Source organism: Chenopodium album, chromosome 1, assembly GCF_948465745.1.
Source record: "Chenopodium album chromosome 1, dcCheAlbu1.1, whole genome shotgun sequence".
NCBI classification, from domain to species: Eukaryota; Viridiplantae; Streptophyta; class Magnoliopsida; order Caryophyllales; family Amaranthaceae; genus Chenopodium; species Chenopodium album.
This window is the reverse complement of record NC_137834.1, coordinates 497,541-524,559: the sequence shown is the minus strand read 5'-3', so window position 1 is coordinate 524,559 and position 27,019 is coordinate 497,541. Positions and strand designations below refer to the sequence as shown.

Below are 27,019 nucleotides of genomic sequence, written 5' to 3'. Positions count from 1 at the left end.
TCCTATGGGAAGTTTGCAACCGTAGAACAGATGAATCAATAGGGCCTGGTCGAATCACCGGATCCATGGGACCTGCATCATAAGAGGAAATTTAATTAATTTTAAGCATGTGTAAGTAAGATAAAAAAAATTGAAGTAAAAAAAGATTTCAAAATTTTACAACACAAATTAAGCAGTTTAGTAATATCTAATGGTCGTTACCCGGATGATCCAACACCACCACTAATTATAGGACATGTCTTCTTATTATGCCCAGGTCGACGACAAACACTGCATGCCTTCTTGACACGATAGGGACGCTCATCCATTTCATTTCGGATTCTAGTAGATCGTCGACCTGGGCCTCTTTTTAGATCTGGGTTGGCTACAACATTAGGCCCATTGTAATTAGACCAATGGCAAGGATCAGGAACTGGTGAGAAACACTTCGAATATGAAAGTCCGTATTCGGCGGTCCTAAAAAAAGAATCCACATAATCTGAGTGTGATAGGCTTCGATGCCGACAAACTGCTAGGACATGAGAGCATGGCAACTTGTATATTTTCAACTTCTCACAAGTACATGTCTTTCTCATCAAATTCACAGTGTGGGAGTTACCACCTTTACCAACTTTTCTTCTTCCACGACCTGTCCTAACCTGATACAACCCTATGGCATCATAGTCAAAAGCAACAACCTCATGGTGCATGGCTTTCTCCATGTTGGCCTCTATTGTCTTTGTAGCCTTTTCAGATAACTCATGGCCCTCTTCAAGTCTTCTTTTGCTCCAACTTCGTCTAGTTGCAAAATAAGAGTTAACTCGATAAAAGGTCATTTGCACTAAGGCAGTTATCGGAAGGCAACGAGCCCCTTTTAAGACTCCATTGAAAACTTCTGACATGTTTGTAGTCTTCACACCAAACCTTAAACCACCATCGTGGTGGATGGACCACTTATAGTACGGAATCTCCATCAAGTACCGACGAGCCTCTACATTCAAGTCACCAATTTTGTTGATGTAGTAATCAAACTTCTTCTTCTACCTTGCAGCAGCTGCTTTGCCAAAAAGGTTCTTTATAACGACACTTTTAAATTTTGAATTCACATTAGAAGCCAAGTGACGTGTGCAATACTTGTGATAGGCATTGGGCTGCTCCCAACCACTTCCAACCTCATCCATTGCTGCTAAAATCCCAGCATGTCTATCAGATATCATACATAGACCTTTTCTTTCAGTTACCCGAGCTCTAATACAAGCCATGAACCAAGACCAACTATCATTGTTTTCTCCTTCAACAATAGCAAATGCAAGAGGGAATAATTGAATATTAGCATCGGTTCCCATAGCAATAAGTAGAGTCCCTTTGTATTTGCCATATAAATGAGTTCCATCTATGGTGATAAGGGGCCTACAATGACGAAATCCATCGATACATGGCTTGAATGCCCAAAAAACTCGTTGGAAAACATAAGTTCCAGGTACCGTACTTTGTAACAACCTCCACTCAACAACAGTTCCAGGATTTGATTCCTTCAACGCTTGCATGTACTTAGGCAACTCTTGAAATGAACCCTCCCAATCCCCATAAATGAGTTTTATTGCCTTTTGTTTCGCTAGCCATGCTCTCTTGTAGGTTATTGAGAACTCAAACTTCTCTTTCACAAGTTGCACTATTGTCTTGATTTTCAATGAAGGGTCAATGCGAAGGACATCTAAAAGAGCATTGCAAACAAACTCGGAAGTGAGTAGCTTATGATCCACGGAGTCGATATCACCAACACAATTACTTGCATGAGGGCCGTTGTACTGAACAATTTTAAAAGTAGAAAGTGTTGGATCTTTCACTCCTCTAAGCCTCCATGAACAACTACATTGTTCTTTCCTCTTGCACTCAACAACATATTTCTCTGGCTCTGTCTCCACAACTCGAATGGTTTGATTTCTAACTATGGAGTAAGACTTCACAGCATCCTTTAATTGTTGCAATGAGTCAAACTGTTGTCCAACCTCAAATTCTCCCCCAGTATTGTATGTCTCATTTCTCACCCAAGTCATCCATGAGTTATTCAAAGCTGGATCAACTTGCGGCACTTCATTGAAATCTTGTGTGGGAGCACTTTCTTTGATCGCTTTATCACGAGCTTCTATTATATCTTCATCATCATCTTCTTCAGTATCATTCATCTCAACATCCCCAAACACATCAACATTGTTTGGGTCAAGAGAATCAATGATGCCTTGTTGTGGCGTGCTTGTTGAGGCTCCAACGGTTGGTGATGATGTTGGAGATCTAATCTCCGAAAGATGTTCAGTGACATATTGATCGTCAACAAGCATTCTTGTGAATGACCCCATTCCCACACTTTGATAAGTAAGGGGAAGAAGTTGCTCCATGCTACAAGATGAATCCATTTGTGGAAAGGAACCAATATCAGTTTGCACAACAGACTGCTTTGGAACTTGTTCAATGTACAATTGCATTGCAACAGAAGAAGTCTGAGTCATAGCAATCCACATAGCTTTAATAGCATTATCGTCATTCAAAGGAATTGCGACATATACCCCATTCATAGGATACCTCATAACCACCTTCAACTCCACATATCTAGGATCAATACTCAACTCCTCATATACCTTGTGCAAAACTTGTGAGTATGTCATCCCCGGATTAACAAAAACAAATTTTTGATTTCCTCCCCTATAAGTTACATCACCTTCTTTCTGAATAATTTCCCCACCCCCAATAGCAATAAAGAGGATAGTTTGGTACCTCCATATTTTGTTCTAGCCAACAATGTAATTATTCAAAGGCATTAGTTTTGCAAAGTATTATTTGACAACAACATAATTCGTACAATTAAATTTAAATTATAAACACTATAGAATAAAAATATAGTTTTAACCTCCTTGGGATTCCATATTAAACACTATACAAAACATGCACAAAAGTATATGAACAGTAAAATAGTCCCAACAATAGAATATGATACAATAAAAAGTCAATAGTCCCAACAAATTAAAAGAATATGATATTATATAGGTACAAAAATATGTATTTATTAAGTAGTATGCATATAAAGCCACCCTGCACTTTCTGCCTACTGCTATGCTGTTTCTGCTGCTATTTTTAATTGTGTGTTTGTTTTAAGTCACTTGGTTTTAAGTGTTTTTAGAAGGACTGGTACTACTACTACTACTAGCCTTCCTTGTTTTATTCTAATGTACTGTGCTTTTGTAATGAACGGTAATAAGCTGCTATAATATTTGTATGGTGTGTGTTAAAAAAAAGTAGTATGCATATGGTCCCATGTTCTTAGATTGAGGTTGTTATTGATTAAATTAACACTAATCTACAACTTAAAAAAATAAGTTTCTTTATACTATCATTCAATAAGCATCTCGTTCTATTTCATAAAACTTAGTCAAATGAATATGCACATTTTTCCAAAATGCTCATTTGTTAACTAAGCAATTACTTATGATGTAATGCATGCCGATTTTTTCATTGGACCCATAAATAGGCTATGAAACTGAGTCAGATCAACACTAAAACTTACAAAATTAATCACAAATTGTCAAACACTTGAGTATAGCACAAATTTACAGGAAAACAACAAATAAATTTGATAATTGAATTAAAATAAAATTAGGGCATACAAATTAATTCAACTGCTTAAATACATACCAAATTTCAGCAAATTGGTATCGTATACTTGAAGACAATTAAATACCCGAGCAATTGGCGTCGGCGACTGACGGTGGTGGGTATGGAGACGCCGGCGGCGCCGGTGGCTATAGCTGTGGGTCCCTCGCAAGTCGTAACTATCAAAGCTTTGTTTTTTTTTTCCTCGTCAATTGCTTCCTGAAGGATTAAAAGTGATTTTGTAAAAAAAAAATTACTTTAATTGAAACCGCTACTTCAAGTAGCGGTGTCTAAGGTAAAAACCGCAACTTCAAGTAGCGGTTTTTATCTTAGACACCGCTACTTGAAGTAGCGGTTTTTATCTTAGACACCGCTACTTGAAGTAGCGGTTTTTACCTTAGACACCGCTACTTGAAGTAGCGGTTTATTAAAAAAACCCGTAAAAAAAATAATTTCTCTGAACCGGTGACGTGGACGGTATGGTGGGAATTAAAAAAAGATTAGCCATAATTTGGGAATTAGATAACTTCCCAACATTATTTAGGGAAAGGGCTCGATTATAATTTCTCAAAAAAAAAAAAAATTATTAGATTATAATTCTTAAAAATTATCATAAAAATTATATTTTTTTATGTCATAATATTTTTTTTGGAGTGAAGGAATTAGTTTAAAGTGTAAAACATATATTTATAATATATACTAAGGTTAAAATAATATACTTCACAACTAATAGAATTTTATTACTACATAGACCTGTCAATTAGGGTTGAGTTATGAATCATTTCGGATTGGGTCACTTTAGGTTACGAGTCAATAAATGTTCAACCCTTGCCCAAAATTTTGGGTTCGGGTCAACCCAACGGGCTTTGAACATTTATCTTATTTAATTATTATTTGTTTATTTTTTTAAACTATTAAATCGAACATTTCACCAATATTAGTATTAGTCATTATATTCCTACTAGATAGTAAATCGTCACAAAAATACATCAATAAACTAATTATTTTATCTTTAAATTCAATAAACAACCCGGGCATCGCACAAGCACAAAACTAGTATATCTATCTATAACTACTATATACTAAAGGCGAAACCAAACATGACACATGTCAACTTTTGGTTAAAAATTTTTCCGCCAAAACTTTTATTTATTTTTTATTTATTTTTTTTTGCTTTTTGGTTTTTTGTCAAAAAATCTTCTTAGAAAAGAGTTAATATACGTAATACAAAGTATAATATTTTCATTCCTTTCTTACAAAAATAATACTTTTTCCTTCCAAAATTATCATTATGTTTCTTCCTTATATATTATACTCAAATATTAATTATTTCATTATTTGATATGTTAAGTATCTTTAATTATATGTATAATTTTGGTTTCCTATCTTTATCTAATAACTACATATTGTAACATTATGAATTTATGATGCAACCGATGTTTTATTTTATTAAGCATACAATACAATTTTTTAATTTAAGATTAAATTAACAAACCTGTCAGATTTATATATACATTTATTTTTTTGGATAAAATAAAAAATACTAAGTACGTAGGTAATTTTAAACATATATCATAACTTTTTAAGTATTTAAAATAGGAATTATATGGGTTAAAAAGTATTCTTTTTATATAATATTTTTGCATCAATACACCACGGGTTTTATGTTACACCACATGCCCAAATTATTACCACGGGAAATCTTATTGTGATATTATCTATGCGATAATATGACCTTTTTTTTTTAATTATATTTTCACATTTCAAAAGTGGTCAATTTTATATGGAAGAAGAAAAAAAAAAAGATGTATATAGAGATATTGTAGATGGAAGGTTAGCTATATACATATATATAATTATTATTTGTTTGTCAAAAAGAAAATAGTACAGAGTTTGTTGTGAATTTTAAAACACTAATAGTCAAAAGAGTATTTTTACAAAACTCATTTTATTAATAAGCTCTTTGTACTTTGTTTGATTTTTCGTATTTTATTTTAGTAAATATTAGAAATAATAAGAAAATAAATATATCGTAGTTAAATGTTTCATGTGGTTTAGAATACTTTTTGACAATTTAATTTTTGAAATTAAATACGAATTATTATGTTACAAGCACTAACGATAATTATAATTATATTGTTACACCAATAAAAGTCTTAAAATTACCATGCATAGCACGGGAACTAACCTAGTATATATATATATATATATATATATATATATATATATATATATATATATATATATATATATATATATATATATATATATATATATATATATATATATAATAGATTTAAAATGTTTTTGAGTTTATAAAATATGATCTTTGTAAAAACAAGAAATAATCGAAAATGAATAGCAACATCAACTCCATCTTTACCCTAATCAATATTTCAAAAGAGCTAAAAAAAAATAAGAGTATTATCATAAATTTTTTTTAAAAAATTGACTGCTTTACAAATTCTTGTCAAAGGCTTAGTTAGATCTGCTTTGTCTAGAGGAAATTTCTTTCAATTACAGCTTGTGGAAACAATCAAAGCTTTAACAAGGCCATTTATCTCCGCTGCATCTTCAATTCTTCATCCTGTCGACTTTGTAGCTTAGATGGGAATTCATATAAGTAACAAGACTGCAATAATCGACTGATGTTTAATGGACAATGAAACCTGGCACAACCTTCACAGCAAAACCCCTTCAAAAGATGAAAATCTTTAACCATTAACATCAGACAAAAGATGCAGTCAACAGTTATAAGACAAAAGGATGGCAACCAAGATGAGTCAATTGACCCTAGCTGGCCACTTGCAAGATTGTGGAGTAAATTCAGCAAGATGCGTAGGTTCACAGTCAACGAGTAGCGCATGAAAGTTATGTTTGCAGCATAGGATATCAGACAGATTATAGTTGTTTAGATCTGCCTCATTTCCTTGTCAGAAAAGCTCAGACCTTAGTAGGTGCAGAAAATGAATAAGATGGAAAAAGGCCAGCAAAGAACAGAGAAGTGTTATTCTTCAATCTGATTGTAAATCATACAACTTATAATTTGCTAGGTAATAAGCAACTTTGAGTAAATCGTAGTACAGAACAGAGAGTGAGTTGCATTCTAAATAAGAAATTACAATACCTAATTAAATCAAGAAAGAATCTACATTGCCATTTGGAATTTGCCACTATCCCCGAGCAGAGCTCCCAACTGCTGCAGATTTCAGATTACTTTCACCCAATTCTTGAATGAATATTTGAGGTTGGTTTTCTCTGGTAAAAGTAAATCACTTTAGTAAGGCTCCACATCCAACTTACTAAATTGTATCAGTGGAAAATACAAGCAAACAATGTAAGAACAAAACAAAAAATGATGAACAACTACAAGCAGAACAAGATTTATATTGTTCTAGAATTCAAAAGTTGGAGTTCAGAAGCAGAACAAAAGCAGAATCTGGCATTCGTTAGCATTGTTTATGGCTGAGAATGCAAGTAAAACCCCACAAAAAAGAAACTGTTTTTTTTAAGAGCTTAAGCTTAAGCTCAACTTGCCAAATAAAACTTCTTACTTTCTTAGCAAGATCAGGGGCAAAACTCCCTCAGGCCCTCCGTCCCAAATTCATCTTCAGGCTTTTCATTTTGGAGTGTCCTAATAAAAATCTTCACCACTCTTTTTCCCTATTTATTTCTCCAGCACATTTACCGTTTTCAAAATTTCCCAACACTTTCTCTTACCCTTTTCTCACCCTACCCAATTTCAATTATTAATTCTATATATAACTACTATTAACCTCTGAGCCAATTTTGAGTGAAGATAAGTTTAGGACAGTGGGAATATTTTTTATGCAATATACACATCATACATAACCAATACTTACAGCAGCCAACAGATATATCAGCCACTAGCACCATTTAAAATTTTACCATCATTTCAGTTATACCATTCCTTGCAACATTACAACTGTTATTGGAAATTTGGAATCTTATATAGATCATAAGTTGACAACATACTCAAGGAAAGACTTTTTAAGGAGGGAGGGCAGAGATCTTACATTTCATAAGCTTCTTGGTATGTATAAGTTGAAGCAACTGCCAAAAGCTCCCCTGTATGGTTATATGATAACGAAGCCACACTATTTGGATATCTTGTAAGCTGCAAAAATCATTCACATAAATTGCTTAGATTATGAAAACGTTCGAGTGGTTATCTGGAAAAAAGCACATAATCCATATGTCTCAAAGAGGAGTAAGAAAGAGAGGGAGACAACTTATACGCTTCAAGAGCAGAAGAATATACCTCTAACAATCTCTTCCTGTTTGAACCATCCCATGCAATGACATGACCCTCATTATCACCAGTGACAAAAACACCTGGAAGACTGTTAAATAACCTAATTATTCATAAAAGCTTCAACAACAACAAAAAAACATAAGCAACTATGGAAGAATACATACGATGGACTGAAGGCAATATCATTCACTGCTACAAGATGATACTTTCCTTTAGTTGATTTTGGAACACATCGAAACGTATACCTGTGAAAATTTCACAGTACAATAAGAATCATGAGAATACTTCTGACTCAAAATATTCAGCAACTTGAAAGGCTACAGGCAAAAGGCAGCAAGGACTGGACTGCCCAGCAACTATATGAAATGAGAGATCGAATAAGGATTATAGAGCAGACCAGAACCACATTAACTGGCAATTAAATGTTAATTGTTTTATTATACTCCATATATGCATCTATTGTACCAAAAAAAAACACTTAAATAATTATTACGGGAGTACATTAAAGCAGACATATAACCTATGATATAAGCCTTATGTTAAAAAGCAAAAAGACAAAAACATTCTATATTTCCAAATGACATCTAGTTAGTAATATCTAAGAAGCATCGATGGAAAAATTTCTGGGTTCTGCTATATTTAGGCTCCATTTGTTTTGAAAGAAAATTTTCTTAGGAAAAGGAATTTCCCGTTTTCTATCGTTTGGTTTGTAAAGAAAGGAAAACATTTCCGAATGTGGAAAATAGTTTTCCCAGTACAGGAAAACATTTTTCTTTTAAAATGAAAGTAATACCAACTTTTTCTCCCTACTAACAGCTTCTCCCTCCGTCCCGTATTGATGTGCCTGTTTTCCTAATCGGGTGTCCCAAAATGATGTTCTGTTTCTAAATTACTAAATATAACATATATCCATACAAAATACTTACTTTTTATCTTTCTCATACAAAATACACATATACCCAAAAAATCATTACTTACTTTTTATCTTTACCATACAATAATCTCTACTTTGTATTTTTCCCATAATATTCTTTACTTTTTATCTTTACAATAGAATATTTCTCTACTCCCTCTATTCTTCTTAGTTACCATGAAATTTGATAAACGATCAAATCAATACGGGACGGAGGGAGTATTTTCTCCTCTCCCATTCATCTTCTCCGTTCCACTCCTATACTCTTCTGTATTTATAATTTTTTTTGTAAGGAAACTAATTTTAAAATTATGTTTTCTTTTGAAAATTGTTGTCCATGAAAAATCATTTTATCAGAAAATGTTTCCTAAAAAGAAAATTTGACAATGAAATCTACTGTATAAGAATAAATATACTTGCATTATTTGTAAATAGATTTCCAATAGCTACTCTAACTGTATTCCAAATTTCTAATGAACTGACCAATGAAATCAAACTTTACCGATTATAGCATCTATGTTTAATAAGGTGGTTAGAGACTTGAAAACAGATTGGGCATATTTATTTACCGACTACCGCAGATCTGATCTTACACTAATTTGTGGTACATTAGCTTTTAACATACAGTTTCTAACATTTAGACAGAGTGACAGAGCTGCAAATGCTCTAAATGCTAACCAATCTTCAACTGGCCAGTCATCATCAAAGAAGAGTCACAAAGAAAAAAACAAGGAGAATGGCTCCCTATATTGCATATTGTAACAAACATTCATGCAAAGAATTCCAGCTTTATACACAAGTAGATTACCCCTTCTCTACTGAATGCGATTGTAGTGTAACGTGACCATCAAGCGACCCAACTGCAAAGCCTAAATACAAACCAAGGGTTTAGTTTAGAGTAAATATGTGATTTCATCACACAATTCAGAAGATAGAGATAGAATGGCTGAAAGCAATTTGATAGTATTCCAACAAGGTAACTATTATCCTTCATTCAAACGAAAGATTAATTTTAAAAATAAATGAAAAGATGCATGGATTTTTATTTTTATTTTTTAAATTTATTATTTTTTGCCAAAACTAAATGACCCTAGAACAGGAAAGTAGGAAACAAAAGATACCTTTCTGGAATGCCATGGAGCTTAGACATCTTATCCATTTATTCATTGATAAATCCTCTGCTTGGATTGTTCCATTCAGTTTCCGCAAGTCATATTTACGCACCGAAGAACCAATGGCTGCTAACAATTCAAATCCGCATAGTGATATAGACTCCACATGTGAATTGGAGCCAACAAAAGCATGTGAAGCCTTTACTGAGCGTGAGTCCCATGAGACTACATTTCCATCCCAACCAGCTGTTATCACTTTCCCTAGAGAAATAAGAAACTAATATTTAAGAGCTCGTTAGAACTTAAAAGAAGGAACTAATTTAGTAATGATAGATTGATATTGCTCATTGCTTCAACAAAGCAGACAAAATTCTCAAGCATGTTCATACCTATAGACTGTAAGATTGTTTGACTTAGTATCATGTCCAAGAAACTCGAGCCTCTAAAACTCTTCAATGAAGAACACAAACTACATACTTCGTAATACAAAACACATTTAATAGCCTGCCTACAACAAGAACTTAAAGCTTTAAAGATGGTCCAAAAATTGTATCAGGTTCATACTCTGTATATGGGGCAGCTCTCAGTTAAAGTATTAAATACAAAATACCACAAAGATGCCACCAAGTTCTTACCATCATCTAGCATTACACACATGCGCAATTCACTACAATTTCTTATGATATTAAAACTCTATTAGTGTTATCACAAGTCTGGCATTTCTATATAAAAGTTTAAGATCATGGAGGGACGAACATGTTAGGTGAGCTGCCATATAAAACTTGATGGTGAAGCAGCAATAAAGTTCATGGAGATGATTGACGATGAGTATCAGATAACAATATTTTGGAACCTTCCAGTTGTGATAAGGCAAAAAAGAGATGGACAAGCCAAGGTCAATGGCATGGGTTTTGTATGAACTTGTTGGGTAAGTACTCTGGGATAGGTTGTACGCAATTCCATTTACCGAAGGATGTCATAATAATTTATTGTTTCATAGAAATCTCATGAAAAATATGTATTATGGTTCTGAGTTAACTGATAGACAGATAGAGGCATAGAGCACATTAAAGAGTCCTGCAACTATTCCTCTCCTAGCTATATGCCTTTTTTGTAATACTACTGATGAATCACATTTATATAGGATTTATAGGCACGTTTATGTTAAGTTTATAGTTGCTTTTTAGGTCTTTTAGTCGCTTTTTAGGTCGTAAATACATAAGTTGTTTATTTTGTACACTATTACGCTCCGTTTGTGTTTTTCTTAATGTTTCAGGTGATTTGATAGACATTTGGACGCTTTCGTAGTGTTTGGAGTTGATTCGGATGATATTTGGATGGAAGCCGATGAATTGAGTTTATTAATTGGAGATCCCATGTTTTTGGATGTTGATTTTGATTAATATGTTCATGAGACATGAATATAGCATTCACAAGGGTCGTTATGTACTTTACGGAAATGAATTTGAGTTAGAAACGAAGAAAAACGAAGGTTTGTAAAGTGGCAAAACAGACCTTTGATCACTCTTTTGATCATAACTTGAGTTCTACAGATCGGATTGAAGCGATTCAAATAGCGTTGGAAACTAGACTTGAAGAGCTTTCCAATGATAGGTCGCACGCCTCAATAAAATTTCTAGAACGGAAGTTATAGGCGTTTGAATTCAAGCAATGCAGTCAGCCACCCGCGGGATGTTGCTGCGCCCCTATCCCGCGACCACTCGACTCCAACCGCAGCTACTGCCAGCCCGCGGCCACCAGCCTGCGCCCGCAGGTCTGGTCGAGCAGCCTTGAAGTCTCGAGTAGCTTTTTCATTCCACATCGTCACAAGTCTTCGGGCCACGTCATCTTCTATCATCCAATAATAATTCAACTTATGTAATCTTTATTTTCTTATTTCTTTTCTTTATTTATTTTTAGATTAGAATTTAGAAAGTTTATAAATACTTGAAGGGATTATTATTTTTCCTTTAGGTCGTTTTTACATTCGTTTTCTTAGCCCTAGTTTTCTCATGGGTAACTCCATGGATTGTTCTTGAGTTTATTAATTTTATTCATTGAGGTAATTTTATTTCTTTATTTTAATTATGCTTTCTTTATTAGATTTAGCTTTAATTATTTCTTTCATGTTTGAGTAGTTTAATTTCTAGGGTTTGAGAATCCATGTTTATACTTTAATTCTTGATTGATATTATTTATGATTTGATTATTCAATCAATCAATCAATCAATCAAAGCCTTAATCCCAAAAGTGGGGTCGGCTAACATGAACCAAATTTGATTATTCCGTGTAGTCATCAACATAAATCTTTCTCCTCCATCCCTTACGATCCAAAACTTCATCCTCACGTAAATCCATGCACTTCATATCCTTCCTCACTCCTTCCAACCAAGTCATCTTTGGTCTCCCTCTTCCTCGTTTAATCCCTCCATGGTCCCACTCTTCCACTCTTCGCACCGGTGCACCCTCGGGTCTCCGTCTTACATGTCCAAACCAACGCAGACGATTTTCCCTTAATTTATCTACAATGCCCGCCACACCTACTTTCTTGCGAATAACCTCATTTCTGATTCTATCTCTTAAAGTGTTTCCACACATCCACCTTAACATGCGCATTTCCGTAACCTCCATCTTTTTAATATGCTCTTTCTTAGAAGCCCAACATTCTGTACCATAGAGCAACACTGGTCTTATGGCAGTCCTGTAGAATTTTCCCTTCAACTTTAAGGGAATGCTGCGGTCGCATAGCACTCCCGTGGCCGCTCTCCATTTAAGCCACCCTGACTTAATCCTGTGGGTCACGTCTTGATCAATGTCACCATTCTTCTGGATGATCGACCCTAGGTACTTAAAACATTCACTCATGGTCAAATCCTTTCCATCCAAACTCACCACTTCATTGCTTGTCCCCCTCTGAGTGCCAAAACGACATACCAAATATTCAGTCTTACTCCGACTTAGCTTAAACCCTCTAGATTCCAACCTTTGCCTCCATTGCTCCAACTTGACATTAACCCCATCCTTAGTCTCATCCACCAAAACGATATCATCTGCGAACAGCATACACCATGGAACCTCATCTTGAATTGGTCTAGTTAATTCGTCTAGAACCGTTGCAAAAAGAAAAGGGCTTAATGCAGACCCTTGATGCAATCCGATTGTAATAGGGAAATCTTTTGTCAACCCTCCGCATGTCCTCACATTTGTTGACACATCCCGATACATATCCTTAACTAGGTCTACATACCTTCGTGGGATACCTTTCTTCAACATTGCCCACCAAAGTATCTCTCTTGGCACCTTGTCATATGCCTTCTCTAAATCAATAAAGACCATATGAAGATCTTTCTTCTTTACCCTATAAAACTCCATCATTTGTCTTATCAAATGGATTGCCTCCATAGTAGATCTCCCAGGCATAAAACCAAATTGGTTATCTGAAATGCTTGTGCATGCCCTCAACCTTTGTTCAATCACCCTTTCCCACAACTTCATAGTATGGCTCATAAGCTTAATTCCTCGATAGTTAGAACAATCTTGAGCGTCTCCTTTGTTTTTATAAACCGGGACCAAGGTGCTCTTCCTCCAATCTTGTGGGATCCTTGTAGCCGTCCATATCTTGTTGAAAAGGTTTGTTAACCAATCAATACCAATCTTACCCAAACACCTCCACACCTCTATCGGTACCCCATCAGGGCCAACCGCCTTCTTAGGTTTCATCTTCCTCAGTGCAACCGAACTACAGATTATTGATATCTCTAATTGATAGTGTTTTATTGTTAATCTTGCAACCTGATCAATTGTTTGATTAATTATTGTTAATAAGAGTTTGAATCGAAAGATCTTACTTTTAGAGGCTTACCTTCAATTAGCAATTCTGATTATGTTAGCGACCGAACTACATATGTTGAATTGAGAGCGTTAAGACCCGACAGTAGGCTTAGCAATTGCTCTAGATAATTATTTGATTGAATTGTTATTGGTATTTTGGTAGATTTAGAAGTATAAACATGGTGAACCATAACCCTAGGTCTTTTTATTAATTATTTTTTCCCTCTTTTAATTTAGACTATTTTTCTATCCCAATTTCGTGACATAGTTTAGTTTCTCCATACCTTAGAAGTTAGATTGAATAACCATCTCTCTGTGGATTCGACCCTACTTACCTTACTACATTGTTAGTTGGTTTTGTTAGGAATTTATTTTTGACAGGTGTACGACAACCTATCAACTACGTATCTATTTATTATGCTTTTGTCCTTTGATGATTGGTTTCCCATTAGTTATGATGATTTAACTCTTTGTTGGGACCATTGCCTATTCATTTGGCCTTTACGCTTAATTATATTCATACTGAGCTCTTAGATGAGTAAAATATTGTTATTCCAGTTACAAATCGATTGACCATTCATAGTCTTTTCTCATTACCTCGCTTTAGGGAGTGGTTTGCTGCTTATACAAAAGTAAAAGAAAGGGGAAGAGATAGCATATGTGTTATTGAGATCTTTTGGTACCACATTGCTTTGATAAATGGAAAGACCTGTAAATAGGGGGTGCAAACTATTCTTTTTGTCTTGTGCCATAATTTTAAGGCTGTGCTGTTCTCTAGGTTCCTTGAAATGAATTGCAGGAAGACTAATCCATATCTGATATTTGGAGCAGAGTCTTTTCTTTGCTATCATAATCTAATTTTGGTAGATTCACAATCCAACTAATGGCTCCTTTTTTCCTACTTATGTTGATGTATTTGTAAAATTGATAAATACTATTTCATTCGGGCGAGACATCTTACGTTGAATCAGATAAGATGTTGACTTGGTGCAAATTGTTACTTCAGTTGTGCGAGTTTCATACTTTACTAGCAGGAGCTGAAATAGCTGCTTTCTGATTTGGATTACTATCCTTCTCAATACCTTTCTTACTATCACATATCAGAAGTTTTAAGTACTATAAACTGTATGCAACAGGGCTAAGGCATTAATGTGTTATACTAGCTATACTAGATAAAATTTAAGAGATGTGTGTTGTGGGGAGGTTGAGTAAAAGCAACAAACACTTAAGGAATCTAGGGCATCAAGATCATATAATTTATATATAATTACAAAAAAAAAAAAATTTAAAAAAAAAATATTGATCCTTGAATAGTACAGTTCAGTGTTGTCTATCATCATCATCCCATTATGAGCGGCAAGTGGGCTTGATGCAGAATAAGAGGAAATTGCCTTCTAATTTTATTTCTGATTTTGGAATTTAGTGCTTAAGGTACCAATATTTCATGTTTGCATCAACTTGACCGACTCTAGTGCAACTGCTTACTAGAATTTTCTATCAAGCTGTTTAGAAAAGGAAAGGGGGAGAATTGTTGAACTTGAGAAGGAAAGGGTTAGTGTAGTGAAGAGAGTTGTTTATGAGCTTATAGGCAATAATTTGATTAGGTAAGAGTTTGTAATAAGCTAGAATGAGGTGTCATAAATTAATTGGCACTACAGACCAAAGTGATCCAATATTCGTATTATTTAAGAGAAGCAGAGATATTGTAAAGAGCATGACTTTAGATGTACAGAGAGTTTTCTATTTATTAAGCTGCTCACTTTAATGTGTTTTTTATAAAACTATACATAATTTGATAACTTGATCCTCTGATTAATGCAAGAAAAAATACTATCCTACATTTCCAGGATTGAAGAATGTTAAAACTGCCCTCAATTTATAAATTAGTGATTAATTAGTGACCATCACTACTCATTGTTGTTTGATTTCCGTTGTTTTATCCAGCTATGTCAAACCACTGTCTTTTGGAATTGGTTTTGGGACTTCAGATTACTAAATTCTAGTATCACTGGTTTAATATGGATTATGATATTATTGATAACTCTCATAAATATACTTATTAATATAATTTTTACTTGTTACTGTCTCTGATCCTTATGGGTTTACCCTATTTGGAGTTGCTTCCACATTTTCTTGGGGATGCATACTTTCCGTTTATATAAAGTAATAAATTCTGTTATAATGACACGTTAGTGTGGGTGACTTTTGCTGCAGTACAAGAACCACAGCAAAGAGGTGTCTAAGAGCTACACAGATGTAGTGTTTTGTACTTGTATATATGCTCCAAGTATATAAACCGTTTTTATCACGCGTATTACAATGACACAAAGAAGATAGCCAATATCTAGAGTAATGGCAAATAGCACTCTGATTAACTAACTTTTCATTTAAGCTATTTCAACATTAAATGCACATAAAAACATAACAGTATAAAATTAAACAATTGCAGACTAAGACAGGAATTATGAATTCTTTTTGGTTCTACAAATTAACACATAACGCCTAAATTATCATAAAACCATACCACAAAGCATTTGCCTCCTAAACTTTTTTTATCACAGCAATTGCTCTACCATATACTACTCACCTATTTCAGGAGAATACTCGATGCAAGTTGCTGAATCTTCATGTTTTCCAACGATGTCATAGGCTCCAGAGTGTAAGTCATACCTAAGAAATTCCAGCCGCAGCAAAGTAATAACCATGTAATTCTCAAACATAGCATGAAAAGAGGTGTTGGCTTAAATAAATCAATAGAAACAAGGGTGGAAATTATGTAGCCAACCGAAATTAAATCAATACACGCAAGGGTGAATACACAATTTCTCATCTAACACTTCAGGTATTTAGTACTTAACATATATAGTGTTCTACTGTTCTTCACATTTAACAAAAACATAAGCAAGCCAATACTAGCCCTATTACAGGAGAGACACCCAAAGTCTTCCTTGCATTTCAAGTGTTAGATTCCAACCCTTTTTTAAGTACTTTCCATGCATTTTCTAGGCTTGTGTTCGCTATAAGTGTATTATAATTCAAAAATAAAGCTCTTTAGGGAGTGATGATCAATGAACAAGAATCAAAGCTTCCTGCCCCTTGTCTCACTTTAATACCTGTATTATGTTGTAGGCCAATATGATTAGCCTTATTTTAGATCAAAATCCATACTTTATTTTCACATTATTATCAAACAACCTAAACGAACCGCCTTACGCTTATTAGGGTGTAATATCACAACTCACATATCAAAATCATTAGCAGGGATGCTAAGTGTACAATTCCACCCAAGTTCTTCCTTATCTCTCCTACATTCTCTCCCTTTCTCATTGTCTTCCTACAATTTTCATTCTTTCTTACTTTTTTAGGTAAATTTCGACTGCTCCCATGAAGTGGGTAATAAATTGGATAAAAATTACAATTTCATTAAGCAATTTTTGAATAATTTTATGCCCAAATTTCAACAAAACCAATTTTTAAGGGAAAAGAAAACTACCTGAAAACGGATCCATCAGAAGCAGCAGAAAAAGCAACAGACTCATTCTGAAAACAGCAATCAAGAACTGCAGCTTCTGTTTGAACTTCTAATCTAAGCTCACTGCTTTCCACATCCACCAATCTAATACTCTAAAAAAAATTGAAGAAAAAATTAATTAAATTGAGTTAAATTGAAAAGAAAATTGAGAATAAAAATATGTGAAGAAACAAAAATTAGGACTTACAGAATCCCAAGAAGAAATGAGAAGATTGTTGGATTCTGGGGCAAATCGTACACGAGTGATTGCATCTTTAATGGGTTCTTCGAAATTCAAACAATTTCCACTCATTTCTCCCTAAACAAAAATTCCCAAAATTGGGATTTTTAGTTTCTGAAAATTTGAGTAAAATTTAGGGGGAATGTGGAATCAACCAATCAAGGATAGAAGAATTTGTTTGCCCTAGAAATAATATTTTACTGCTAAGTATGAAGAAACGAATTCCTTGTTCATATTTTTGAATTCCCGCTCAAAAGATCGAGTGAGAAGCGATGAAGTAGGAGCGCCCCAAGTGGAGTAAAAGGATTGCAAATAGAGCCGACCAAAACTACTGCTGGTCTGCTGGTATTCTGGCAATATAGCCTGGTATACTGGTATACTCGGTAGTGAGAGTAAGGATATCACAAGTGGTTAGAGTTCTCGTTCCGGTTTTATGAGATTTTGGAATTGATTCCCATCACACGTCCTTGTAGTTCTTTAAACAAAAATTAAATAAAATTCAAAAAAAAGGTACTGGTCTATAGATATTTTATTTTTTTTAATTTGGGTCACTGGTTTCTAGGTCAATTGAGAGTTGAGACTAGCCGAACCAAGTCTGATTTAAATTATGCAATTTTTTTTTTAAATTTAAGTCAAACTATGAATTAGGTTAGATTGGATATAGAAGAGTTTAAGGGCATGTTCGGCAAAATATAGCTATGAAGCTAGCTGTAGCTGTGAAGTTAGTTGTGAGCTGTGTATTTAGCTGTTAGCTGTCAACAAGTTGTTAGCTATGAAGATAAATAATTTAGATATGAGTGTTCGGTAAAGTAGCGATTGACTAGCTGTTACATATAAAAATCAACATTTTATTTTTAAAACTATAGATTAAATTTTCAACCAATTCAATAATTTCATATATTAAATGCCTATTCAAATAACAATTTATAAATGACAATTTACTTTTGCTGACCACTTATTGAATATTTGTACTAGTGATTTTATGCTAATTAAAATGGATTGGGAAAAGTTAAAGGGGTGCAATTAAGGAATATTTTGATATCTTCTAACTTCTAAAGTTCTAAGGCTTGTTGGATAGATAGTACTTCGTATTTTTATTTATTTATTTTAAAAGAAATACACGAAAGTTAGGAAAGTCTTTATTCAAAACTGTAAATTAACATTGTATAGTTTAGAAAGAGAGTTTAAAGGGAGCATTCCTTCAAATTGAATGCTTGTAATTACATTATTCACCCTCCATAAATACGGGGTTTGTGAGTTTTCTTCCAATACTGAGTTCTCACGGTTTTTTTTTCAAAAGAAACTAATGAAGCTTACTTACAAAACGGGTGACTAGTTTTTTGTGCTTGGAAACTATTAACATTGCTCCTTTGGTGGTTAAATTAGGAACAGGGAAAATTAAGGACCGAGGGGAGACATTCTTAGATCTTGGGGAAAAAAACCCCAAATATATCAAGAGGGGTGGGAGAGTTTTAAATAGACAAGGATTTAGTGATGCGAGGATTGTGAGGTTAAAATTAACTCTGAGATTGGCTTTGAATATCAACAGTGATGCACGGCAAAAAAAAATGTCAAGGGTGGTCGGAATATCAATGACTATCTTTAGTGATAGTTTATGTTAGGTCATATAGTCTGAATAGTTCAGGTCAATAATTGTATCTAGGCTAAAATGTGTGCCATTGAATGCAATTTAGCCTTGTTCTTTTACAAATGCAATTGCATCCTAATGGGGCATAGTGAGCACCAATCACAGGTGAAGATTACCTAGCAACCACTAACGCATTTACCTCAAACATCGAGTGGACTAAAAGTACTCCGATCACAGATTTATCATTAAATCCAGAGCATGGAAGGCATGGAAGCCCATCCATCTTATAGGCCTAGAGCTTAATCTATGCTTCTAGCCAAAAGAGAAACATTGATTGATAGAAAGCACAAATTTCATATCAGTGCATCAAAAATATCAATACATTTTTAAAATTGAAACAGCTTGCTTAATTTGATAACAATGGTCAACATAAAGAGTCAAACCTTAAGATAGGAGCTAGTATGAGGCCCCATGACATAAATCATTTTCAGCATAAACTCAAAATACATGATATCTCTCAGAAAAGCTAACACCACACATATTTCATGCTCTATTGCTTCAGGCAACTTGAATCGATCACAAGTCAGTTACTTGGGTCCGATGTCCTTGAGGCCACAAATTTGTTCTTCTCCCATGGCACTCATCACACTCACAATCATATCTTTACCCTCGGCAAATCCTTCGGTGATCTATAAAAGCATTGCAATATTAATAATTAACCATTCCAAGGAACTATAAGATAAAAAGAGTAATACGCATGAAATCATGAAAGCAGTCCATAAGGGTTACAGACATGCCAAAAAAACCTGATGATTGTGCATTATATGATGCACATAAACATAATCAATTCACAAGACACGGCACTTCAACATCACTTTTCAGATCATTTTGCAGAGTAGATACCAATGGGCATAAACAATCGCCAAAATGAGAGTACTAAAAATTTATGTGACAACTAGAAGTTGTCATTTCAGCAAACAATGCACACATTAGTGAGAAGGATTGGAATCATTACTGACATTCATTTATGAATGTAGAGCACAAGCTCCAGACCTTTTGAAAAATGAAGGACTAGAGATTATAACAAATATATATCATTGGCTTATTTTGAGAAACAAAAGGCAGGGATAAATCAAATTTGAACAAGCAGTAGCATACAAAGTACTGTATGCATACCTGTTTATGCAGAGCCTCATCAGTTGGGAGCTTCAAGTCATCCTTAGTGTCTCCATTATCAGTCAGCAGGCTAACCTGAAATGCTTTTGCATCAGACAATAGACAGCCAAAAAATGAAGGCTCAAGCCAAACAGAACTACAGAATACATTAAAAACTACTGTATTATACTCACAAAACCATCCTCAGTTATGTCAAGGAGCTGGTAATCAGTACGAGAGACATGGGGAACCTGCAAACCAATGATAAGACCCATTAAGTTTAAAGAAAGAGCAAAATGAAGGAGATACAGGTGATGAAAATAAAGAAAGTAAAATAGAACTATACATCACAATTGTGGGAGGAAGGAACAATATCCTCAAGCTTCTTCCCAGTGAAGATGTCGATACCAACAAAGTTACATTTAGCATGCCCGTGCTTGCCAGTCTTAGAAGTGGAAACTTCAACAACCTGCCATATCCAAACAATAATTGTGGTGAGAAAATTGATGTCCGTGAGCATCCGACTTCTTCAAGTGCTATTTACAGAAAAACTTTTACACTGAATTCACTATCAATGAATCAAAAACTGCACTTGCCAACAAGACAGCTAAAGACACAACAAAACACAAGAATCTGAATATCTTTGCTAGCAACCATCAAAAAATTTACTACAGCATGACAAGGCCCATTAAACAGTCTGAAAACAACTTTTCTTAACAATTTATTATAAATTTACTACGGCGTGACAAGGCCCATTAAAAATGTCTAAACTCTAGAGATATAAAAAAAAAAAATATACAGAAAAAGTAAGGCAAATTGATTCAAGATTAATTTAACCATCTCAAGACAGTAAACTTATGTACACAACCAACAGTACAAACTAAACTTTTCGATCCAAAAACTAAAGTATCAATATAATAAATTGCACAGAAATAAAATCCACTTTCTAGCTATTAGCTATTCCAATACACAAACAAAGTAGTTCAGCTACAAGAACATCAGAAGTTACCCAATTCAGATCTGCATAAGATAGGCCAAGTAAATTTCAGTAACGGACATGGTCAGATGATGTTACAACTTAAACTATTGATAACTAAGACAGATTACAGGCACATCATTAGCATTTTGTTCAATCAGCAATGAACATGTTACTCCGACTCTTCATTTCACCTCACTCGTGTAATACTTTACCACGAGTCGCAAAATAAGCAACTAATATAGCACACTTTAGTACTCCTACATGTGCAAAAGTTCAATACTTTCACAAGTTACTCATGAAACACATCCCAAAATAATCTTTCAGATAACTATAAGAATGCATCCAACAACATAGGATATCTTGCTCGCCATTAATTTATGCAACTTCATGTATACAGCAACATTACAAACTCATATATATATCAAAATTTATTAATCAAAAAAATCAATGCAAAGTTATCTGACTAAACCCTAGAATGTAAATGTAAGCTAAAAACGCAGTCAACTGATTCAATTTGATGTTAATACCATTATCCACTAAAAGTCAACCAAACAACATCAATAACAACAGAGTATTGAAAACAATCGTCAATATCATTATTCATTAATACAAATCAACTTCACCAAAAACCCTAAAATCCGACCTAAAAAACGAACCCAAAATATTCAATCTTTCATGCTAATGCTTCAGTTAAATCAATCGAAACCCCTAAAAAATCGGATTGAAAAACAGAAAAAGGGGGTTATTGGATTACCTTGCAAGGGCGATTCTTGATGTTGATGTAGCCACCCTTGCGAATAGTACCAGCTTGCTGAGGGAAAGTTTTGGAGGCACCGGAATCAGCCTTGGATTCGAACTGGTGTTCTTCGTCAGACATGGCTAGTTCTTCTCCTTGTTCTTCGAAGAAACAAAAATGGAGGAGAGAGAAAATGGAGAAAACCTAGCAAAGGAAGAAAGAGGTGAGCGTGAAATGAAAGCAATGAGAGAGAGTGTGTGTTTAAATAGGGATTCGCGTGAGTGTGCGGCGATTCTGGCGAAGTGGCGATGTAGTACGCTACGCAGATAAGAACGAATTCAATTTGGCATTTAACTTTTCTAACCCTTTTTCCTTTTAAAGGAAATTTGGAATTTGATTATTCTTTTTTTTTTTTTTTGTGTTGAAAAATATACAGGACCAAATTAGGTCAAATATGCAAAAAGAATTTGATTACAATTTGATGTTCCCATGAATAATGTTTATTTTGATCGTGAACAAAATGAATAGAGTTTGATTAAAATTATTCATTAAAAGACATATTTGTCGTCATGCAATGTGAACATTATTATAGTAAATTGAATGAAAGTTGTGTAATACTTCGTAGGCATTTTACTACATAACACTACATATGGCTTTGATTGAGCCTAAAACTGTAAGGCTATAGCCCAAACATGACATGAGCCCATGGGCTTTGTGGGATGTCGTGCCGGCTCACGTGCTTACCCATGACAAAGCACGTGAGCTACCTTCAACAAATCCAATAAATCTTACGCTTTGTGAATTATGACATAGCCTACCTATGCAATGAAAATTAAAAGGTGACAATTGGTCTTAAAACTCATTATGTTATTCCGTGTACTAGTAGTTAGTTCGATGTTTCATTTAATTGTGTTGGGATATTTTGGTGTAAGTTTAGGGCCTATTTTCTTACGTTGAAATTCAGTTCAGTTCAGTTCAGTTCAGCTCATAATTTCCTTCTCTTATAAAATATTCATTTCAGTTCAGTTCAGCTCAGCTCAGTTAATGAGAACAGACCCTTAGTATATGTCTTAAACTTTGTATTATGATGCAATGTCTAGTTGTAGAATGTCTTTTCGTGTTATATTTGGTTTTATCTTTCTATGTAGTAGTCTATGTATGTCCATAATAACACCATCCTCATTTTGTGTTAGAAAATATTCAGTTGAATTATTAAAGGCAACATTACAAAATCACTCAATTCTAACAAGACAACCAATTACAAAGAAAAGGGCACCTTCTGCCTTGGTAGAACGCTTTATGCATCGATTAAGGAATGATATCAACCAACAGCAAGCCTGTTATCTGCTCTCAATTAAGTTCAGTGAAACAGTGTTGAACCATTTATGCGCACCATCAACAACAATGCTAAACCAAGTAAGCAATTGCCAGCTTATCAAGAGGAAATTACAAAACTCAGTATCCATTAGAAAGAGTCATTCCAAAATGATAGCCCAAAAAGGTTAAGAGAAATAAAGAGAAAGAATAAATCTTTCAACCAATTTGGAGAATACATCTTATATTTACAGAAAAGCAAGTTATCAAAATGACAAACCATCTGTATGGACCCCTAATGCAGAAGCCACAAGTTCTTGAGATCTAATTGGGGTCAAAAGTTGTCATCCCTGATACATGAAGCAACTAGTTATAGAGCTAACTTCTGTGTGCTCATGTCATTGGGTTTTCATTTGGGAGGTAGAAATCAAATCTGACATCAACAGAACCTGACGTGTCACCGTTGTCTTTGTAATCAATATTCATTATTGATCCAGACTCATCGTCCTCCTGATACTCAGGCTTCACTCGCCTCACAGGCACAGTCACAGAACACACAGTCCCAAGATCAGAATCAGTTGAAACATCGAGCTGCACCTTCTCCTGAGAATCAATCTCCACATAATCTGACAACGCACTGACAATGCTCTTCACTATCTTCCGTTTAGCCTCATCACTAACAGCACATCGGTCAGCAAACAAGATCATCTTTAACCGCTGCTTAGCAATCATTGCATTGGAGCTTCTCCTAGTTTTTGGTGGGGGAAAAATTATCTTCCAAGCTAAGTTTAAACGATCGAAGAAGCTCATATTAATAGCATTTAGTAAAAAAGTCTCAGCATCTTCACTGAAGGAGTTTACAGATGATTTATCATCTCCAGTGACCCCAAAAGTCAGATTGGACTGGCAGCGAAAATTGAAGTCGTTAGACACACTTCTCAACTTTTTCGGTGCATAGTCAAAAATACTAAGCCCGCCACTTGGGAAGCTAGAAATGTCTACCTGCATTAAAGAATAAAATTATGAATTAAGCTGCTGAGACTGGTAGTTTTAAATGGCTTGTTCTTTTTTAAGTACTCCAACAAAAGCCAGGTTTCACAATTTATTAGACAGTATCAATATTCATTATCAGTCCTGAGAAACAACACAGATTTAATTTCATAGTAGCATTTTACCATTACATGATATGACATACATCACTACAACCCAGCAGACACTACAATCAGTACCTAGAGCAACAAGTAATGAAACTTATACTTACACAATTTTTTCCTAGTAAACATAGATCATCTACACTTACATTGAGAAGTTACAGATTTATTGGAAACAAAGGCTTGCCCTCTTCCTAATTGGGCTAATTCAATTTGGAACAAGCTAAATTAGGGATGAAAGGAAAGGAGAAGAAAGAGAGGACTAGGCATTCATTCACACACCCATTTTTCTATAAAAGTGGGCAAAATTTAGGATAGATCAGCAAACTCTTCAGGGAACAAAACGCAAGAGAAGTACCAGCCAGCAAAACAGTTAGAAAAATCAAGGCAGAATGGCAGATGTTTGGCTTACAGCAAAGAGAAGCTGAAAGTCATATACCTACAGCATTATTCTGAGTACATTCTAAGATTAATGATACACCGTCTAGAATTCATCAATAGACTGTTGACCACATTGCCCAGCTAAGAAAAAAACAAATATCACCCCTTTGTTGAGTTTTCTTACCCGGGAATCAAGATCTCCCAGAATAATTATCCAAGTCCACTAACCTCTAACATTAGTCCATTCCGGATTGAACTTATCAACACTTAATGCTTCCGGATTGAACCTCTAATATTTCCCAACATTGTACTCCTTACCTTCGCTAACAAACCCTATCTGAGATGAACCTTACAAGTATAATACTTTCGCGGTAACTTCTGTGTTCTTGTTCATTCTTCCCAAAATGCCATAATTATCTTACATTCATATTAGGCAGCTTATCATTCCATCAATAGCTACTTATCCAAAAACTAAATGCTTCATCCCCCAACACCACCTTCTACAAAGGCAATCGAATGAACTGAAACCAACAAAACCCAAAAATTGTCATAGCTAATCGTCATAAAGAAGATCGATAAATCAGTATAGTTTCCTCTCTCCATCCTCCTTTCCCACAAAACCCTCAAATCAACTCCCTTTACTTCATACCAAAATCTCAACCTTCTACCAAAACATTCTCAAAAACCCAGAATTATACCTAAATCACAAACACAGCCTCAATACAGAATGCAAATCAAAAGCTAATACAAACCCTAATCAATTTCCAAATAACAAGCAAAACCCATAAGATCAATAAACCATGAAAATTTCAAAAACCCACCAAAATTCGCAAATTACAGGAACAAATGAAAACAAACCCATCTAAATTCCGTGCAAAAAAAGATCAATAACGAAGAAAATTGCCAAGAAACATAACAAAAAGTGCGTAAAATTGGAGGGAAAAGGGGGGAAATGACCTTAGAAGAAGAATGCGAGGAGGAACGAAAAGGAAGATGATTAGTTCGATGAGGTGCTAGTGTTGCGAAAACTCTCAGATCCCCTGAAATCGCCATCTAATTTTCTCTCTCTTCAGAAATTCACCGGCGCATTCACTGTTCTAGCTTTGCCTGTTGAACGTTAAAGCTGAGACTTTGCAGAAAGAGAGGTTTTTGGCTTCTTCGCTTATTACGACAGCGTTTTGGGCTTGTAGACAAGCACGAGACCTACCATTCGGAGAAAGTTTATTGTATGGTCTACACTCTACAAAAACAACAATATGACCAATGTTACATCCCTAACAACATCAATTAATTGCCGTCCTTACCGACACCGATTAAGCTTGATTGGTGATTTAGTTCGTAAACTTGAGACTATAGGATTGGTTGAATCCTCCCAATAATTAGTGTTACCAACACATTGTTGAGCGTGTTCACTACGTGTTACTTAAAACATTGATGGTCGAAATAATAGGTCAACCAAATTAGAGGAATTCAATTATTTATATAAAAAATTTATTACATACTTTTATCTTAACCAAATTCACATCCGAACAACTTAATTCACGTGAAAAGACAACTCCATGGTTTACTATTAGTTATTATATTATCAAAGTGTGTTGCTAAAACGATTAGGAAAATCAATTTACCTTGGTATTATCAAACATTGACCAACTATATGAAATAGGAAATATAGATGAAAGATTGTGCATTAAGGTTCACATGGTTTAATTCAATTCACTAGCTTTATCACCTTCATCAATCTTCAAGATTTTGAATTCAATTATTGCAAAATAGACATAGATACAATATACTTCATCCGTTCTATTAATATTGCAACAATGGACTTTTTGCACTATTCATCACTCTTGTTTGACCATATAATATGATTTATACGTTAAGCAAAATATAGTCATGTGGGATCTTATAAGATTCATCTCATAAAATACTTTCACAATATCAACTTTTTATAATTTTTATTCTTACACAATTATAGATATTTAGCATAGAAAATGTGCTTTGGAATGCGTAATTTCTTTCTTATTGCAATATTAATAGTACAGAGGAAGTATTGAATTGAATACAAAAAATTGTGAGAAATGTATTTCCTCAACTCTTAATCATTCATTTTTAAAAACCATCTTTTGGGATATAGTTATAACTAAACATGGGCACGGGCCGTGCCCGTGCCGCCGCGGGCCGTGCCTGGCCGTGCCGGGGTGGCGGCCGTG

At 34.5% G+C, this 27,019-nt stretch overlaps 4 protein-coding genes across 6 annotated transcripts; all 4 read right to left on the bottom strand.

The window, feature by feature from the left end:
* Positions 1–197: 197 nt before the first annotated feature.
* Positions 198–953, bottom strand: LOC145563683 (uncharacterized). Its single transcript, XM_081624120.1, has one exon. It carries the CDS (start codon positions 951–953, stop codon positions 198–200), a length of 756 nt encoding a protein of 251 aa, XP_081480246.1.
* Positions 954–6,026: 5,073 nt separating this feature from the next.
* On the bottom strand, positions 6,027–18,023 carry LOC145638976 (mitotic checkpoint protein BUB3.3-like). Of its 3 annotated transcripts, none has more exons than XM_081690075.1 (10): positions 17,476–18,023; positions 17,250–17,380; positions 16,344–16,426; positions 9,935–10,186; positions 9,622–9,682; positions 8,065–8,145; positions 7,907–7,988; positions 7,662–7,762; positions 6,752–6,882; positions 6,027–6,573 (listed from the first exon to the last, which is right to left on the bottom strand). In XM_081690075.1, exons 1-9 carry the CDS (start codon positions 17,578–17,580, stop codon positions 6,798–6,800), a joined length of 981 nt encoding a protein of 326 aa, XP_081546201.1. In that variant the 5' UTR covers positions 17,581–18,023; the 3' UTR covers positions 6,027–6,573; positions 6,752–6,797. The 3 variants fall into 3 exon arrangements, with proteins under 3 accessions (XP_081546201.1, XP_081546192.1, XP_081546188.1); XM_081690066.1 differs by having other exon boundaries at positions 6,027–6,319; positions 17,476–18,022; XM_081690062.1 differs by having other exon boundaries at positions 6,027–6,882; positions 17,476–18,022.
* Positions 18,024–19,430: 1,407 nt separating this feature from the next.
* On the bottom strand, positions 19,431–22,237 carry LOC145638966 (eukaryotic translation initiation factor 5A-4-like). The gene is made up of 5 exons (XM_081690051.1): positions 21,985–22,237; positions 20,598–20,720; positions 20,446–20,502; positions 20,273–20,347; positions 19,431–19,785 (listed from the first exon to the last, which is right to left on the bottom strand). Exons 1-5 carry the CDS (start codon positions 22,105–22,107, stop codon positions 19,684–19,686), a joined length of 480 nt encoding a protein of 159 aa, XP_081546177.1. The 5' UTR covers positions 22,108–22,237; the 3' UTR covers positions 19,431–19,683.
* A 1,175-nt stretch (positions 22,238–23,412) lies between these two features.
* LOC145638958 (cell division topological specificity factor homolog, chloroplastic-like) lies at positions 23,413–26,036 on the bottom strand. The gene is made up of 2 exons (XM_081690040.1): positions 25,770–26,036; positions 23,413–24,282 (listed from the first exon to the last, which is right to left on the bottom strand). Exons 1-2 carry the CDS (start codon positions 25,863–25,865, stop codon positions 23,674–23,676), a joined length of 705 nt encoding a protein of 234 aa, XP_081546166.1. The 5' UTR covers positions 25,866–26,036; the 3' UTR covers positions 23,413–23,673.
* Positions 26,037–27,019: the final 983 nt, after the last annotated feature.

Bases quoted from the DNA above. Each gene is read 5' to 3' on its own strand.
- LOC145563683 (XM_081624120.1), bottom strand. From the start codon at position 953: ATGGAGATTCCGTACTATAAGTGGTCCATCCACCACGATGGTGGTTTA.
- LOC145638976 (XM_081690075.1), bottom strand. From the start codon at position 17,580: ATGAGTGGAAATTGTTTGAATTTCGAAGAACCCATTAAAGATGCAATC. The intron at 9,683-9,934 runs GTATCTTTTGTT...GTTTGTATTTAG, and splicing joins CTCCATGGCATTCCAGAAAG to GCTTTGCAGTTGGGTCGCTT. The intron at 6,883-7,661 runs GTAAGATCTCTG...TACTTTTACCAG, and splicing joins TACCAAGAAGCTTATGAAAT to AGAAAACCAACCTCAAATAT.
- LOC145638966 (XM_081690051.1), bottom strand. From the start codon at position 22,107: ATGTCTGACGAAGAACACCAGTTCGAATCCAAGGCTGATTCCGGTGCC. The intron at 20,721-21,984 runs GTAATCCAATAA...TGGATATGGCAG, and splicing joins TCAAGAATCGCCCTTGCAAG to GTTGTTGAAGTTTCCACTTC. The intron at 20,348-20,445 runs GTGAGTATAATA...AAAGCATTTCAG, and splicing joins ACATAACTGAGGATGGTTTT to GTTAGCCTGCTGACTGATAA.
- LOC145638958 (XM_081690040.1), bottom strand. From the start codon at position 25,865: ATGGCGATTTCAGGGGATCTGAGAGTTTTCGCAACACTAGCACCTCAT. The intron at 24,283-25,769 runs GTCATTTCCCCC...TCTTTAATGCAG, and splicing joins CCTCGCATTCTTCTTCTAAG to GTAGACATTTCTAGCTTCCC.